Source organism: Sus scrofa, chromosome X (assembly GCF_054392235.1).
Source record: "Sus scrofa isolate SSC_HxYL_T2T_F1_AM1 chromosome X, Sscrofa_HxYL_maternal_Yorkshire_Landrace_v2.0, whole genome shotgun sequence".
Taxonomy (NCBI): Eukaryota; Metazoa; Chordata; class Mammalia; order Artiodactyla; family Suidae; genus Sus; species Sus scrofa.
This window is the reverse complement of record NC_139401.1, coordinates 133,715,806-133,730,018: the sequence shown is the minus strand read 5'-3', so window position 1 is coordinate 133,730,018 and position 14,213 is coordinate 133,715,806. Positions and strand designations below refer to the sequence as shown.

General features: G+C 35.9%; 1 protein-coding gene and 1 long non-coding RNA gene across 9 annotated transcripts in view; one reads left to right on the top strand and one right to left on the bottom strand.

Annotated features, from left to right (window-relative positions):
* Positions 1–14,213, bottom strand: part of LOC110257716 (uncharacterized) — a 152,800-nt gene that overhangs the window by 54,697 nt on the left and 83,890 nt on the right. The gene's annotated exons all lie outside the window — the stretch shown is intronic.
* Positions 1–14,213, top strand: part of GABRA3 (gamma-aminobutyric acid type A receptor subunit alpha3) — a 226,616-nt gene that overhangs the window by 178,648 nt on the left and 33,755 nt on the right. For all 7 annotated transcript variants that reach the window (XM_085007138.1, XM_085007137.1, XM_085007135.1 and 4 more), the window contains one exon: positions 10,743–10,886. In XM_085007138.1, coding sequence (XP_084863264.1) covers positions 10,743–10,886 — 144 coding nt within the window. The remainder of the gene's footprint in view (positions 1–10,742; positions 10,887–14,213) is intronic.

The following is a 14,213-nucleotide window of genomic DNA, read 5'->3' as shown; positions in this document are numbered from 1 at the left end:
CTATCTGCCTAGCAAAGGAAAGAATGAAGCCTCTTTGGTGGAAGTCAACATTATCTGAAAAACTCAACATTTTAATTATGCAATGTCTAGAATTCAATAAAAAATCATAGCCATACCAAGAAGAGGCAGGATCATATGACTTAAAACCAAGATCTAAAACATGAAAAATCAGAACATGACAACAGACTTACAGGTGACTCAGATATCAGAGTTTGCAGATAAGGTCTTTTAAAAAAAAAACTATGGTTAATATGTTGAAGAATAAAAGAGGAAAAGATTGATAAAATAGATAAAAGGGTATTTCAACAGAAAATTGGAATCTATAAAGAAGAATAAATTAGGAATTAGTTATGGAAAATTACAGTATTTAAAATTCAGAATTCTATGGGTAGGTTTTAATAAGTAGAAGCCAAGATTAGAGATCTTAAAAGTGGTAACAAGAAAATGGCAAAACTATAATATAAAGAGACAAAAATACAGAAAACAGTAAAGAAACACATGAGACACAGTAAAATATCTTGTCATTTTGTAATTTTGTAGAAGAAAAACAGTGAAAGGGGCAAAATAAATCATTAAGTGGCTAAAGACCAATCGTTTCTAAAACTGATGAAAATTATCAAACCAAAGATTCAAGAAGATGGTAAACACAAAGCAGGATAAATATAAAGAAAACAACACTGATTCTAAAGTTTATATAGAAATAGAAAAGTGCAAAAAATAGCTAAGATAGTCTTGAATAAGAATAAAACTGGAGAATTTACAATCAAATCAAATCTATTACCAGATATCAAGACCTTTTTGAAGTTTTAAAGCTTTGTTATATTTTAAAGCAATAGGTATTAATGTTGCAAAGACAGAAAAATAGGCTAATCAGGTTCCCGTCATGGCTCAGCAGTTAATGAATCTGACTAGCGTCCATGAGGATGCAGGTTTGATCCCTGGCCTCGCTCAGTGGGTTAAGAATCTGGTGTTGCTGTGAGCTGTGGTGTAGGTCACAGTCGCAGCTTGGATCCTCCGTTGCTATAGCTGTGGTGTAGGCCGGCAGTTGTAGCTCTGATTCAACCCCTAGTCTGGGAACTCCCATTACGCTGTGGGTGTGGCCCTAAAAAGCAAAAAAAAAAAAAAAAAAAAAAAAAGAAAAGAAAAGAAAGGAAAGGAAAGGAAAGAAAGGAAGGAAGAAAAAGGAAGAAAGAAAGAAAAAATTGGCTAATGGGACTTAGCAGAAAGTACACATATGCATGTGCATGTGTGTGCGCACACAGAACAGAGAGAGAGAGAGCTTTATCTCTCTCATAAACAAAAGTAGATTCCAGATAGGTTATAGATCTAAACATGAAAAGCAGAAAGGTTAAAAAAAGATAAAGATTTTGGAAGAAAACATAAGAAAATATCTTCATGATATTGGAAGAGGTAGAGATTACTTAAATGGGACATAGAATAGTATTAACCACAAAGGTGAAAGAAGATGACTTGGAATATGGTAAAAATTAAGAAATTCTCTTTATCAAAAGACAATGGCGAAAAGACAAGCTCCAGAGTGAGAGAAAGTATCTGTGTTGTATATACATGACAAATGACTCGAATCCATTATTATTAATACAAGTCTGTAAGTAGTACTCAGAAACCTCAACAGAAAAAAAAGGCCAAAGTGTTAAACAGGCACCTTATAAAAGAGGGTTTCCCAATTTCTCCCTACCCCCATCTCTCACACACACATAAAGTGATCAGTTACATCAGTCAACAGGGAAATGCAAATTAAAATCCAGAGAATATTACTCCACACCCACTAGAATGACTAAAATGGAAAAAGCAAATACCCAGTGTTGGTGAGGATGTGAAGCACAACTGTACACTCATGCACTGCTGATAGGAATGTAAATTTGTACAAAGGTTTTGGGAAATTGTTTGGTGGTAGCTACTAGTGCTGAACATACACATGTCATATAGCCTAGCATCTCTAGTCCTGAGTATATTTCCAAACACAAATCAGTATTTATGTCTACCAAAAGGCATAAAATGAATGTTCATAGCAGAGCTAGTTTTAGTAGATTCAAAACTACCCTAATGTCCATCGAAATGGATTAAAAATCTGTGACGTATTCACACTATGGAATACTGTACAACAACTGTAAGTATACTACACTCAACAACTCAATCTGGATGAGGTCACAGATTTAATGCTGAACAAAAGCCATACACAAACATGTATATAGTTCATTATTCCATTTATATCATATATAAAAATAGGAAAATCTAATCTATGGTGTTAGAAGTCTCTAATATTTTATCTGCCATTGCTATTGGTAGTATTTCCAAATTCATAACATATTAAACTATGGAAATAAGGAATAAGAGTTAAAATTCCCAGGAATTATTTTTTGTCTTTTGCCTTTTCTAGGGCCACACCCATGGCATATGGAGGTTCCCAGGCTAGGGGTCTAATCGGAGCTGTAGCCGCCGGCCTACACCACAGCCACAGCAACACAGGATCTGAGCCATGTCTATGACCTACACCACAGCTCACGGCAATGCCAGATCCTTAACCCACTGAGCAAGACGAGGGATCGAACCGCAACCTCATGGTTCCTAGTCGGATTCGTTAACCATTGAGCCACAACAGGAACTCCAGCCAGGAATTTTATAAATTAACTGTTATTTATAAAACACTTCAAACCATCATGCTCTTTGCTCATTTTTATGGATATACAATCTTTTGTTTTCTTTTTAAGGCTGCATATGTGGCATATGGAAGTTCCCAAGCTAGATGTCATCGAATTGGAGCTGCACTGAGGCCTATGACACAGCCACAGCAACACTGGATCTGAGCCGTATCTGCAACCTATGCCACAGCTTGCAACAATGCCAGATCCTTATCTCACTGAGTGAGGCCAGGGATCGGACCCACATCCTCACAGGCACTATGTCAGGATCTTAACCCACTGAGTCATAACAGGAACCCTGGATATACATCCTTTTTAAGAAATAAGAAATAACAGTTTAGAAGTATTATCAAATGCCAGTAACTCTACAATAGATGATACTCAAACACTGGAAAACACCAGCAAATCTTACTGGATAGTGTTGTAATAAAAACATTTGGCTCTCTTAGCAAGGTAAACAGAACTACACAAATCAAACATCAAAATTTCTATTTTAAGGGTTAATTTTGTTTCTTAAACTTGTTATATCTTGAAAGAACACAGGATTTGTATGTTGTATACTGTGCATATATACTTAACATATATATATATAATTTTCAAGAATGACTCGCCATTAGCAGCATACGGGGCTACAAATATACACTTACAATAAGCAGTAGACTTGTGTTGATATTTGGAATTTCAACACTTTTCACTTAGTGTGCCAGCATTTCCTGTTCTTGTTTTTGACCTAATATTAGTAGCTTTCTTTAAGTCTGTGATATTTCTGTCTACTGTTAAGCTTTATTCTTATGGGAGAATTATAATACTTTTTTTCCATTTTACTGATTTCCCAGCTATATTTCTCAGTATTTGATATTCAGAAAAATGTATAAATTTCCCAATAAAGGCCAGGAAGGAATTTCCATATAGAAACAATGGCCATGACAATGGTTACACTGATGGGGGTTGTGATTGAAAGTGACACAACTATTGCTTCTGGGTGCTGATTATATGGAATGTGAGTCTGGTGTTCAAAAAATAGGCATGTCCCCAAGAACTTGTAGCCTGGGGACTAAAACCCTTCTTTCATTTAAAAAAAGTATAGTTAATTTTAAAATATTATATTGTTTTCAAGTGCACAACATAGTGATTCCATGTTTTAATAGATTATACTACACACACACACACACACACACACACACACACACACGTCGTATTGTCTTTATGCATTCATCTGTTGATGGATACTTAGTTGCTTCCATATTTTGGCTATTACAAATAATGCTGCTATAAACATGAGGGTGCAGTTATCTTTTTGAAATAGTGTTTTTATTTTCTGCCAATATATACCCAGGAGTGGAATTGCTGGATCATACAGTAGTTCTATTTTTAGTTTTTGAGGATCCTTCTTACTGTTTTCTATAGTGGTTGCACCAATTTACATTCCAAATAACAGTGTACTAGAATACTGTGGTTCCCTTTTCTTCATATCCTTGCCAAATTTGTAATTCGTGGTCTTTTTGATGATAGCCATTCTGACAGGTATGAGATGATATCTCATTGGGGTTTTGATTTGCATTTCCCTGATGATTAGTGATATTGAGCATCTTTTCATGTGACCCACTGTTGGCCATCTGTGTGTCTTTGGAAATATATCTATTCAGGTCTTCTACCCAATTTTAAAGAGTTTTTTGGGTTTTTTGATATTGAGTTGTATGAACTGTTTATATATTTTAGGTATTAACCCCTCATCAGACATATCATTTGCAAATATTTTTTCCCATTCAGTAGGTTGTTTTTTTTGTTTTATTGATGGTTTCCTTTGGTTTAAGTTTAATTGGATCCCATTTATTTACTTTTGCTTTTGGTTCCTTTGCTTAAAGAAACAATACACAAATGTATTGCTAACACTTATGTCAGAGAATGTTCTGCCTATGTTTTCTTCTAGGAGTTTTATGGTTTCCAGGCTTAAATTTAGGTATTTTATCCATTTTATTTTTTTATGTGGTGTGAGAAAATATTCTGATTTTATTCTTTATATGTAGCTGTCCAATTTTTACAGCAGCACTTACTAATGAGACTGTCTTTTCTCCACTGTATATTCTTGCCTCCTTTGTTGTAGATTAATTGGCCATAAGTGTGTAGTTTATTTCACGGTTTTCTATCCTGTTCCATTGATCTATGTGTGTGTTTTTGTGCCAGGACCATACTTTTTTGATTACTGTAGCTTTGTAGTATAGTTTGAAGTCAGGGAGCATGTTACCTCCAGTTTTGTTCTTTTTTTCCTCAAGATTGCTTTGCCTGTTCAGGGTCTTTTTTGGGTCCATACAAATTGTAGGATTATTTGCTCTAGTTCTGTAAAAAATGTCGTGGTTATTTTGATAAGGATTACACTAAATCTGTGGATTTCTTTTAGCAGTATGGACATTTTAACAATATTATTTCTTTTAATCCAGGAACATGGGATACTTTCTATTTATTTGTTTAATCTTCCATTCCTTCATCAGTGGCTTATAATTTTCAGAATATAGGTATTTTACTTCCTTGATTAAATTTATTCTTATGTATTTTAATCTTTTTAATATGATTATAATTGTGATTGTTTTCTTGATTACATTTTCTTACAGTTTTTATCAGTGTATATAACAGCAATAGATTTCTGTATATTAATCTTGTAGCTTAAACTTTACTGAATTAATTTATTAGTTCTAATCATTTTTTGTTGGTGACATTAGCATTTTTCTATATAACATCATGTCATCTGCAAATTTTAACAATTTTACCTCTTCCCTTCCAATTTGGATGCCTTTTATTTCTTTTTCTTGCTGATTGCTATGGCTAGGAATAATTCCCACTCAATTATGGTGTATAATCTTTTTTGTAATATATCAGTGGTTTGGTTTGCTAATATTTTGTGGAGGATTTTTGTATCTATCTTCCTCAGAGATAGTGGTCTGTAATTTTTTTTGTAGTGTCTGTGTCTGATTTGGGTATCATGGTAATAGTGGCCTTGTAGAATGAATTTGGGGATGTTTCCTTCTCTTCAATATTCTGGAATAGTTTGAGAAGGATAGTTATTAATTCTTTATGTGTTTGGTAGAATTCCCCCTATGAAGCTGATTAGTCTTGGACTTTTATTTGTTGGGAGTTTTTTGATTACTGATTCAATTTCACTACTAGTGATCAGTCTGTTCAGATTATCTATTACTATCTGACTCAATTGTGAAAAAGCATGTTTCTAGGAACTTATCTATTTCTCCTAGATTCAATTTGTTGGCATATAACTGTTCAGTGTGGTATTCTCTTATGATTTTTTTTTATTTCTGTGATACCATTGTAATTTATCCTCTTTTGTTTCTTATTTTGTTTTTATAGACCCTCTCTTTTTTCTTAATGAGCATAGTTTAAAGGCTTATCAATTTTATTTATCTTTTCAAAAAAGCCACCTCTTGTTTTCATTGATCTTTTCTGTCATTGTTGGGTTTTCTTTTAGTCTCTTTCATTTATTTCCCCTATTATCTTTATAATTTCCTTCCTTCCACTGACTCTGACTCTGGGTTTTGTTTATTCTTCTTTTTCTTATTCCTTTAGATGGTAGTTTAGGTTGTTTATTTGAGATTTTTATGGTTCCTTTAGATAGGCTTGTATTGCTATAAACTTCTTTCTTAGAACTGCTTTTGCTACATCCCATAGATTTTGTGAATGTTGTGTTCTCATTTTTCCTTTGTTTCAAGGTATTTTAAGAATTCATCTCTGATTTTTCATTGACCTATTGGTTTTTTTTAGTAGCAAGATGTTTAGTGTCTATGTGTTTGTATTTTCTCCATTTTTCTTCCTATAATTGATTTCTAGGTTTATATTTTTGTGGTCAGAAAAGATGCTTGATATAATATCTATCTTCTCAAATTTATTGAGGCTTACTTTGTAGTCTAGCATGCAATCTATACTAGAGAACTTGCATGTGCACAGAAAAGACAGTGTATTTGTCTGGTTTTGGATGAAATGTCCTTTAGATATCTATTAAGTCTAACTGGTCTAGTGTGTCCTTTAAGGACATAAACCCCTTATTTCTTAGTGTGGGCAATGAGGATATTTTATAAAATTATCCCAGTTTCTCTTTAGTGTGTAAGTCCAGAGATACCATTAATTCCTTTAACACTCCTTGCTCTTATATGTTTTTTTTTTTTTGCCTTTGCTATATTGTTCTTTCACTAAGGATGTCCTTCTTTCACCTACTAAAGGTGGCCTTAAATTCTGAGTATCATCTACTTTATGAATCCTTCTCTAACATTGTACTCTGAGCAGAATCAATAGCATCCCCTTCTGGTTTCACCTAACACTTGTTTTTGTTCCACTAGTGTGCCTTGTTCTCATATTTAGGCTTGTACTATAACTATTGTGCAATCTTAGTCTTCCTCAATAGGTTGTGGGCATCCTGGTGGTGCTTACTGTGCCTTAATAACCTTTTTTTACAACTACAGGTTCACACCGTGAGAAGACAATCAGGTAGTTTTCAATTGTTTTGAATATATTTCTCCCTGTTCCTTCTCTTCCTTTTACTTCATGCCTTTCCTGCTTTGACTTCTAATGTATGAAAAGAGAATATTTTTCCCTCCATTAAATCTTCTGTTCCCACACATTGTCAAAGAAATGAAATCATTGCTTTTTGCATAAAACAAGTTGCCTCTGTGGGCCCAGTGAAGTTTTTGCACAATTTATTGTCACACCTGTACTAGAACATGCTAGGATTTCTAGGGCTAATATTCAGGATTGTATGCTCAAGGTACTCAGTGTAAGTAAAGAGATTCCAGTGTAAGTAAAGAGATTCAGCAAGAAATCCCTTTTCTTTATTAGGGGTAGAAAATATTTTCCATCCCCTACCCTTTTCATGAACAGAAATGTTCTAGTTTTTACATTGTCAAACTCTTAGGTTTATTGGGCAGAACACTGCATTGCCCTTTAAACATAGGGAGTTATAACAACATTAACAGCAAGGATAAGAAGACATATACAGGTGATATCTATCTGCTTAGGAATAGTAGAATCCCAAACATATATATTAAAGATGGAAGGCACTGGGGAAAATGAGAGGGCAAGGGCCTTGTCAAATCACATTTCATTAAGCAGCCCTGTCACAGTCCTCACCTAATAATCATCATAATATAAATTTTAGGTAAGGGTGTGAGAAGAGTCCTGAGGAGAGGATATCCTTTTCTTCTTGGTAATACTAGTTTAAAGATCTCAATTCCAGTTCAGAGCCCTAGATACCCCATAGGCAGCAGAGGATGTTTTGTTACCAAAGCTGAATCACAGAAGACCATAGCCATCTATAGAAAATCTCTGGACCAGAGGTTACAAGTTGATAGTTTGCAGGTATCATTTATTTGATCCATACAGTGTTAATAACTTTAAAAATAATCTACCAAGAGTTGAAATTTGGGAGATGTAACATAAGATTCCAAATTTCTATATTATTTTATGAAATCAGAATATTGGACAACATTGGGCTCAAATTCCTACATGGCAAGAACCAGCTAGGGCTGAGTAGTGGCTGGCTATCTCTTTTAGATGGGCACTTTCTACTTTCTCCCTGAAACAGGGTCTAATGTTAGTTGCTAGTAATCAACTCACTTACATTCTTGTTTTACATGTGGTAGAATTAAGATTTCCCAGTTGTGTTAGGAGGAAAGTGACATAGTTCTTGCACTCATAGCTATAATTTTTTTAAGTAAATAAAATATAGACTGAACAGACTGTTTCAAAAAATGTATAATTTGCATTTCTTAATAAAAAAGAAGACTATTTCTACATTGTTACTATGCATACAAAGTATGCCTTTGCTGAAAAATAAAATTTGATATCAACATTGTGCAATCATAAAAAAACATAATTGATGTATTAAAAATTGTACAATGAAAATCTTAATTTTACAAAAGAGACTTGAAGTTCAACAGGGTTTTTTTTTCTTTTCTTTTTTTTTTTTGTCTTTTTAGTGCTGAAACTGTGGCATATGGAAGTTCTCAGGCTAGGTGTCAAATCGGAGCTGTAGCTGCTGGCCTACACCACAGCAACACCAGATCCAAGCCATATCTGCAATCTACACTGCAGCTCATGGCAACGCTGGATCCTTCACCCACTGAGCAGGCCAGTGATTGAACCCACGTCCTTGTGGATACTAGTTGGGTTCGTTACTGTTCAGCCATGATGGGAACTCCTCAACAGGTTTTATATTTGAATGTGTACAACTAAGTATTGCAGCTAGGAAATTCAGTTATGTATTAATGAAGCAATAAACCTTTGTAGGGATCAAAATATTTTATAGATGCCAAGTTTATAAAGATGTCTTGAATTGGAATAGAAAGTATACATTGAACCAGAAGTATTTTTTTTTATTAGTTGAAGAAATATCTGAGACCATATACAGGGCATAATATATGGAAAAGTTAGATTTCTTATGGCATTTTCTTTCGTCACTTATGAGAACACAGATTAAAAAATACCATAACTTCAATGAGAACTGTTATGTGATTTGCTTATAAGTCCTAAAAAGTGTAACATAAGCATATAACAATTAATACACATAAGTATTACTGTCAGACTGTTATGAAATATATATCCAATTTTGCAAAGTTTCATAGGGATACAGAGTTTATATTTGTTCATTGGTAAACTCACTAGCAATTATTTGCTTTGTGGTAAGAGGTTTAAAAGAGAATATTATGGACATAATAGTTGCCCCCATGAGCTGGAGACCGCCCCCCCATTGACTTGAACAATAAACAGCTCAAAGCTTGAATTTGAACAGTGTAGTTTTCAGCTTCCCTGTATTATGAGCCTAAATGTCTGAGTTAAGGCAAGGAACTGATGGCAAATATAAAACTCACTGTACAGAGAGTTAATTTGTGTCTGGAAAGAAAGCAACTCTCTTCCTTTAAGATACTGACTAAAACTAAATGGCTTCACTCCTCATTTCCTTACCCACACACCTGTTAAAATTAATCTGTATTAAATTCTATAGTTGACATTGGAATTCCAAATATAAGATCTGATATTAACACTCTGGTGCAGAAGAAATGGTGGCAGGTTTCTGGTTTATAAATCAAAGCAGTAACATGATGGAGGATTATGTAAGAAAAAGAATATATATATGTGGGTCACTATATATATGAGTGTATCACTTTGCTGTACAGTAGAAATTGACAGAACACTGTAAATCAACTATAATGGAAAAAATAAAAATCATAAAAAAGAAAAAAGTTTCAAAATAAAATTGTAATAAAAATTGTTTTAATTTGGAACTTTTCATTTTAAATTTAAAATATCCCTAGTAAAAGGCGAAAGATTTATGTGATCTGAAGAGGGTTCGATCCCTGGCCTTCTCACCGTGTTAAGGATCTGGTGTTGCTATGAGTTGTGGTGTAGGTCACAGATGTGGCTCAGATTCTGCGTTGCTGTGGCTGTGGTGTAGGCTGGCAGCTGCAGCTCTGATTCCACCCCTAGCCTGGGCACCTCCATATACCATGGGTGCGGCCCTAAAAATACAAAAAAAAAATAAAAATAAAAAATAAAAAAAAATCCCTGTTATGATTTTTTTACCTTACTTCATATGCTCACACCATAATTAATTAAAGAAAATTTAATGACATTTCTGGTAGCTTATTGTTCTTACAACTAGCTTATTTGGCTCAGTTAAGATGCCTCTCTATTTCCTGAGGCATTTGAGTTTGTGACATCTGCATTATTTTAACGATTTTAACTATTTAATATATTTTAACCATTCCTTCCCTTGCCTCTACTCTACCCCCTGCCCCAGCCCCCAGAGAAGGAAAAGTTTAACAATTTCTTGACCGTCCAAAAGGTTGTGAGTCATTGACGGAAGAGACCATTTTGGGTTTATTTCTTTGTGTCCAGCATAAACTATTAGTAATTATTCAATGAGTGCTTAATACATGCATAGGTATATGTACTTTAGTTGAAGACAGACCACATACCCAAAACTCTTTTGGGATAGTTGTATTTCAACCTCTTGCAAGTTTAGTATCAAAGGTGATCATTTTCCTTTCCCTTCAACTTCTCCTTCTTGACTTTTTTCTGCCTTAGATGCCTATACAACAGCTGAAGTGGTTTATTCTTGGACTCTTGGGAAGAACAAATCTGTGGAAGTGGCCCAGGATGGCTCTCGACTCAATCAATATGACCTGCTGGGCCATGTTGTTGGGACAGAAATAATACGGTCTAGTACAGGTATTTATTTTATATAATAAGCATTTTTGTAACTTGTACCACATACCATTAAATGTTTTAAGTGCTTATAATAACTTAAGGTAACAAAACAGTCTTGTGGTCTATGTACTATTATCAAAAGGAAACTGAGGCATAGAGATGTTTAGTAATTTGTTCCATGTCAGTTATGTAATGTCAGAGCCCAAATGTGAACTGAGGCAGATTGGCTTCCAAGGCAATGCTTTTAGCTATGATGCCCTGCTGTCTCTTGGTGAGTCAGAAAATCAAGCTCATTAGGGCTGGACTGTGGTAGAAGAGAAAGCAGAGGGAAGCCATGATGGTGGGATAGTTAAACTTTGATCCTAAAGGTTTCATGAAATTATTTGCTTAACTCTGCTAATACAGAGGTGGCCAGGTAATAACCCCAGGAGAAGCCAGGTGCACAGCCAGGAGGTCCAGGAATGAGCCATGGAATTATTTTCTTAAGTAAATCACCCATATCAGAGATAAGTCTGTCTGGCAAACATTGCTATATCCTCTCAATAGCTATTTCTTGGACATTGGTAAATGGAACTTAGAGACCTGTTCTGTAGACTCAAGTCCTATCTCTGAAAACTGACCAGTTACAGGGGCCTGAGGAAGGAAGAACTCTGAATCCCAACTAACTTTAGGGTATTTGGCAAAATGGTAGTATATCTTGGGGGCCCACATATCTTACAACATTTTTTGCCGTGAAAGAGTGGGAACTTTCAACATTTGTCTCCTGAAAGATCTGAGTCCACAATTATAAATGAATTAGGGTGCTCTTGTCCTTTTATGTCGTTAGCTCTCCTTGTGGTGTTTCCTCTCCTTGTAGTGTTGCAGTATGTGTGCACTCTGTTCTCCCTCCATTCTAGGACCAGTGGAGGGAACCTTAAAAAAAAAAGCAGCTTTGAAATGAATTTAAAGGATAACAGGATTAGAGATTCAGAATTTGTTGTGAGTAAAGGCTCTTCTTGAGAGAGGCAGTATGAAGGCTCAAAACACCACAGGTTTTTGAGAACATAACATCTTGAATGTTAGCTGGTGTGTGTGTGTGTGTGTGTGTGTGTGTGTGTGTGTGTGTGTGTGTGTGTGTGTCTGTCTGTCTGTCTGTCTGTCTGTCTGTCAGGGGAGGTCCCTATCTGGTCAGTTCTGCTCTCCAAAGGAGGAGGAATGAGCAGGACCTTTAGTGCTTGCATGTGCAAAATGTTTTATTTTTTTTTTTTCTGTTGTACTGCGACTCTTGTATTTTTGAGCAGAAGCCACTCTGGGGTGCTCCTGCTGCTGCAACCAAACTCCCATCTGAGATCAGACTCTCCTCTTCTTCCAACCCCAACTTGTGAGTAAAGAGTACCCAGGCTCCTGAGGAAGACCATACATCTCAACACAGCAAGGCAGGTCCCTAGAGACCAAGGGCATCCTTGGAGTCCAAGAGGTCCACCCTGCGGAAGGGAGAGAGTTCCTGGGGCTACCATCTGTTCACTGTCATCCCTGGTTCACTTCCCCATGTTTCCTTGGCATTCCTTACCTAGTATCAACTTTTGAGACCCATCATTAGTCATTCAAGCAGCCCCATTTCATTTGGTTAAACCACTGTTGTTTACTCTTTATCACACAGGTAATACATGTTCATGATTGAAAAATTAAAAATTCCTGAGGAACAAAAAACATAAATTAAAATACTCTTTAATTCCATCATCTATAAAAAAGTTTTTAGAAGAATTTTCTACATTAGCTGATTATTATACACTGTGGCATATAAACTTCAAGAATGCTCCTTTGCAGAATTCCCATTGTGCAGCGGAAATGACTCTGACTAGGAACCATGAGTTCTGGGTTCAACCCCTGGCTTCATGCAGTGGATTAAGGATCTGGCATTGCCGTGAACTGTGGTGTAGGTCACAGAGGCAGCTTAGATCCTGAGTTGCTGTGGCTGTGGCTTAGGCTGGCAGCTGCAGCTCTGATTTGACTCCTAGCCTGGGAACTTCCGTATACTGTGGGTGCAGCCCCCAAAAAAGCAAAAGAATCCTCCTTTGTGCCCTTTTTTTTTTTTTTTTGGCTACACAGGCAGCATGTGGAAGTTCCTGGACCAGGAATCGAACCCACCCATGGGAGCAACCCAAGCTGCTGCAGTCACAACCCACTGTACCACAAGAGAAATACCTTTTGCATTTTTATAGAAATGTTTTTATGTAAATGGGACTGTGATTTTTTTTTTTTTTTTTTTTTACTTTTTCAGGGCTGCATTCATGGCATATGGAGGTTCCCAGGCTAGGGGTCTAATTGGAGCTATAGCTGGCAGCCTACACAACAGCCACAGCAACACCAGATCCGAGCTGCATCTGCAACCTACACCACAGCTCATGGCAGTGCCAGATCCTTAGCCCACTGAGTGAGGCCAGCGATGGAACCCTCACCCTCATGGTTCCTAGGATTTGTTTCCGCTGTGCCACGACGGGAACTCTGGGACAATGATCTTGATACTGTTTTATACATTTTTTATATAATTTTATATTGTAAGCATGTTTTCTTGTCATTAAATGCTCTCATTATCAGTGTATGAGCATACCAGATTCCCTTCACTCTTGGCAACGCAGATGTTATAAATTGAATTATGTCTCCCCAATAGGTCTGTTGAAGACCTGAGCCCCCAGTACCTAAGAATGTGACATTATTTGAAATTAGGGTTATTGCAAATATTAGCTAACAATTGTAAATTTGTTTTGAAGACATGATACAGTGTACATCAGTAAGAGGTGATTTAATATGTTAAAATTCATTTTACGCAATTCAATATTATGCAGGTATAAGGATAAGGGAGTTCAGGGAGTTCCTGTCATAGTGCAGTGGAAACGAATCTGACTAGGAACCATGGGGTTGTGGGCCTTGCTCAGTGGGTTAAGGATCTTGCGTTGCTGTGAGCTGTGGTGTAGGTTGCAGACGCGGCTCGGATCTGGTGATGCTGTGGCTGTGGTATAGGCTTGCAGCAATAGCTCTGATTAGACCCCTAGCCTGGGAACCTCCAAATGCCACGGGTGTGACTCTAAAAAAAAAAAAAGAAAAAAAAAGAAAATAGGAGTTCAATGGGAATATCTATGGATATACTGTTGAGCAAAAAAAAAAAAAAAAAAAAAAGGAAATACAAAACCACGAAAAACTATAGGGGTGTATATATATTGGTATGAGAATAACATTTCTGGAAGATACACAAAAAGCTGTTAATTATAGTTAATTAAAGGAAAGAAATGAAATGGTTTGAGGGCAGCTTTAGGGAGGGAGAAATTTTGTTGCATATTATTTGATACCCTTTGATTTAGAAACTATATA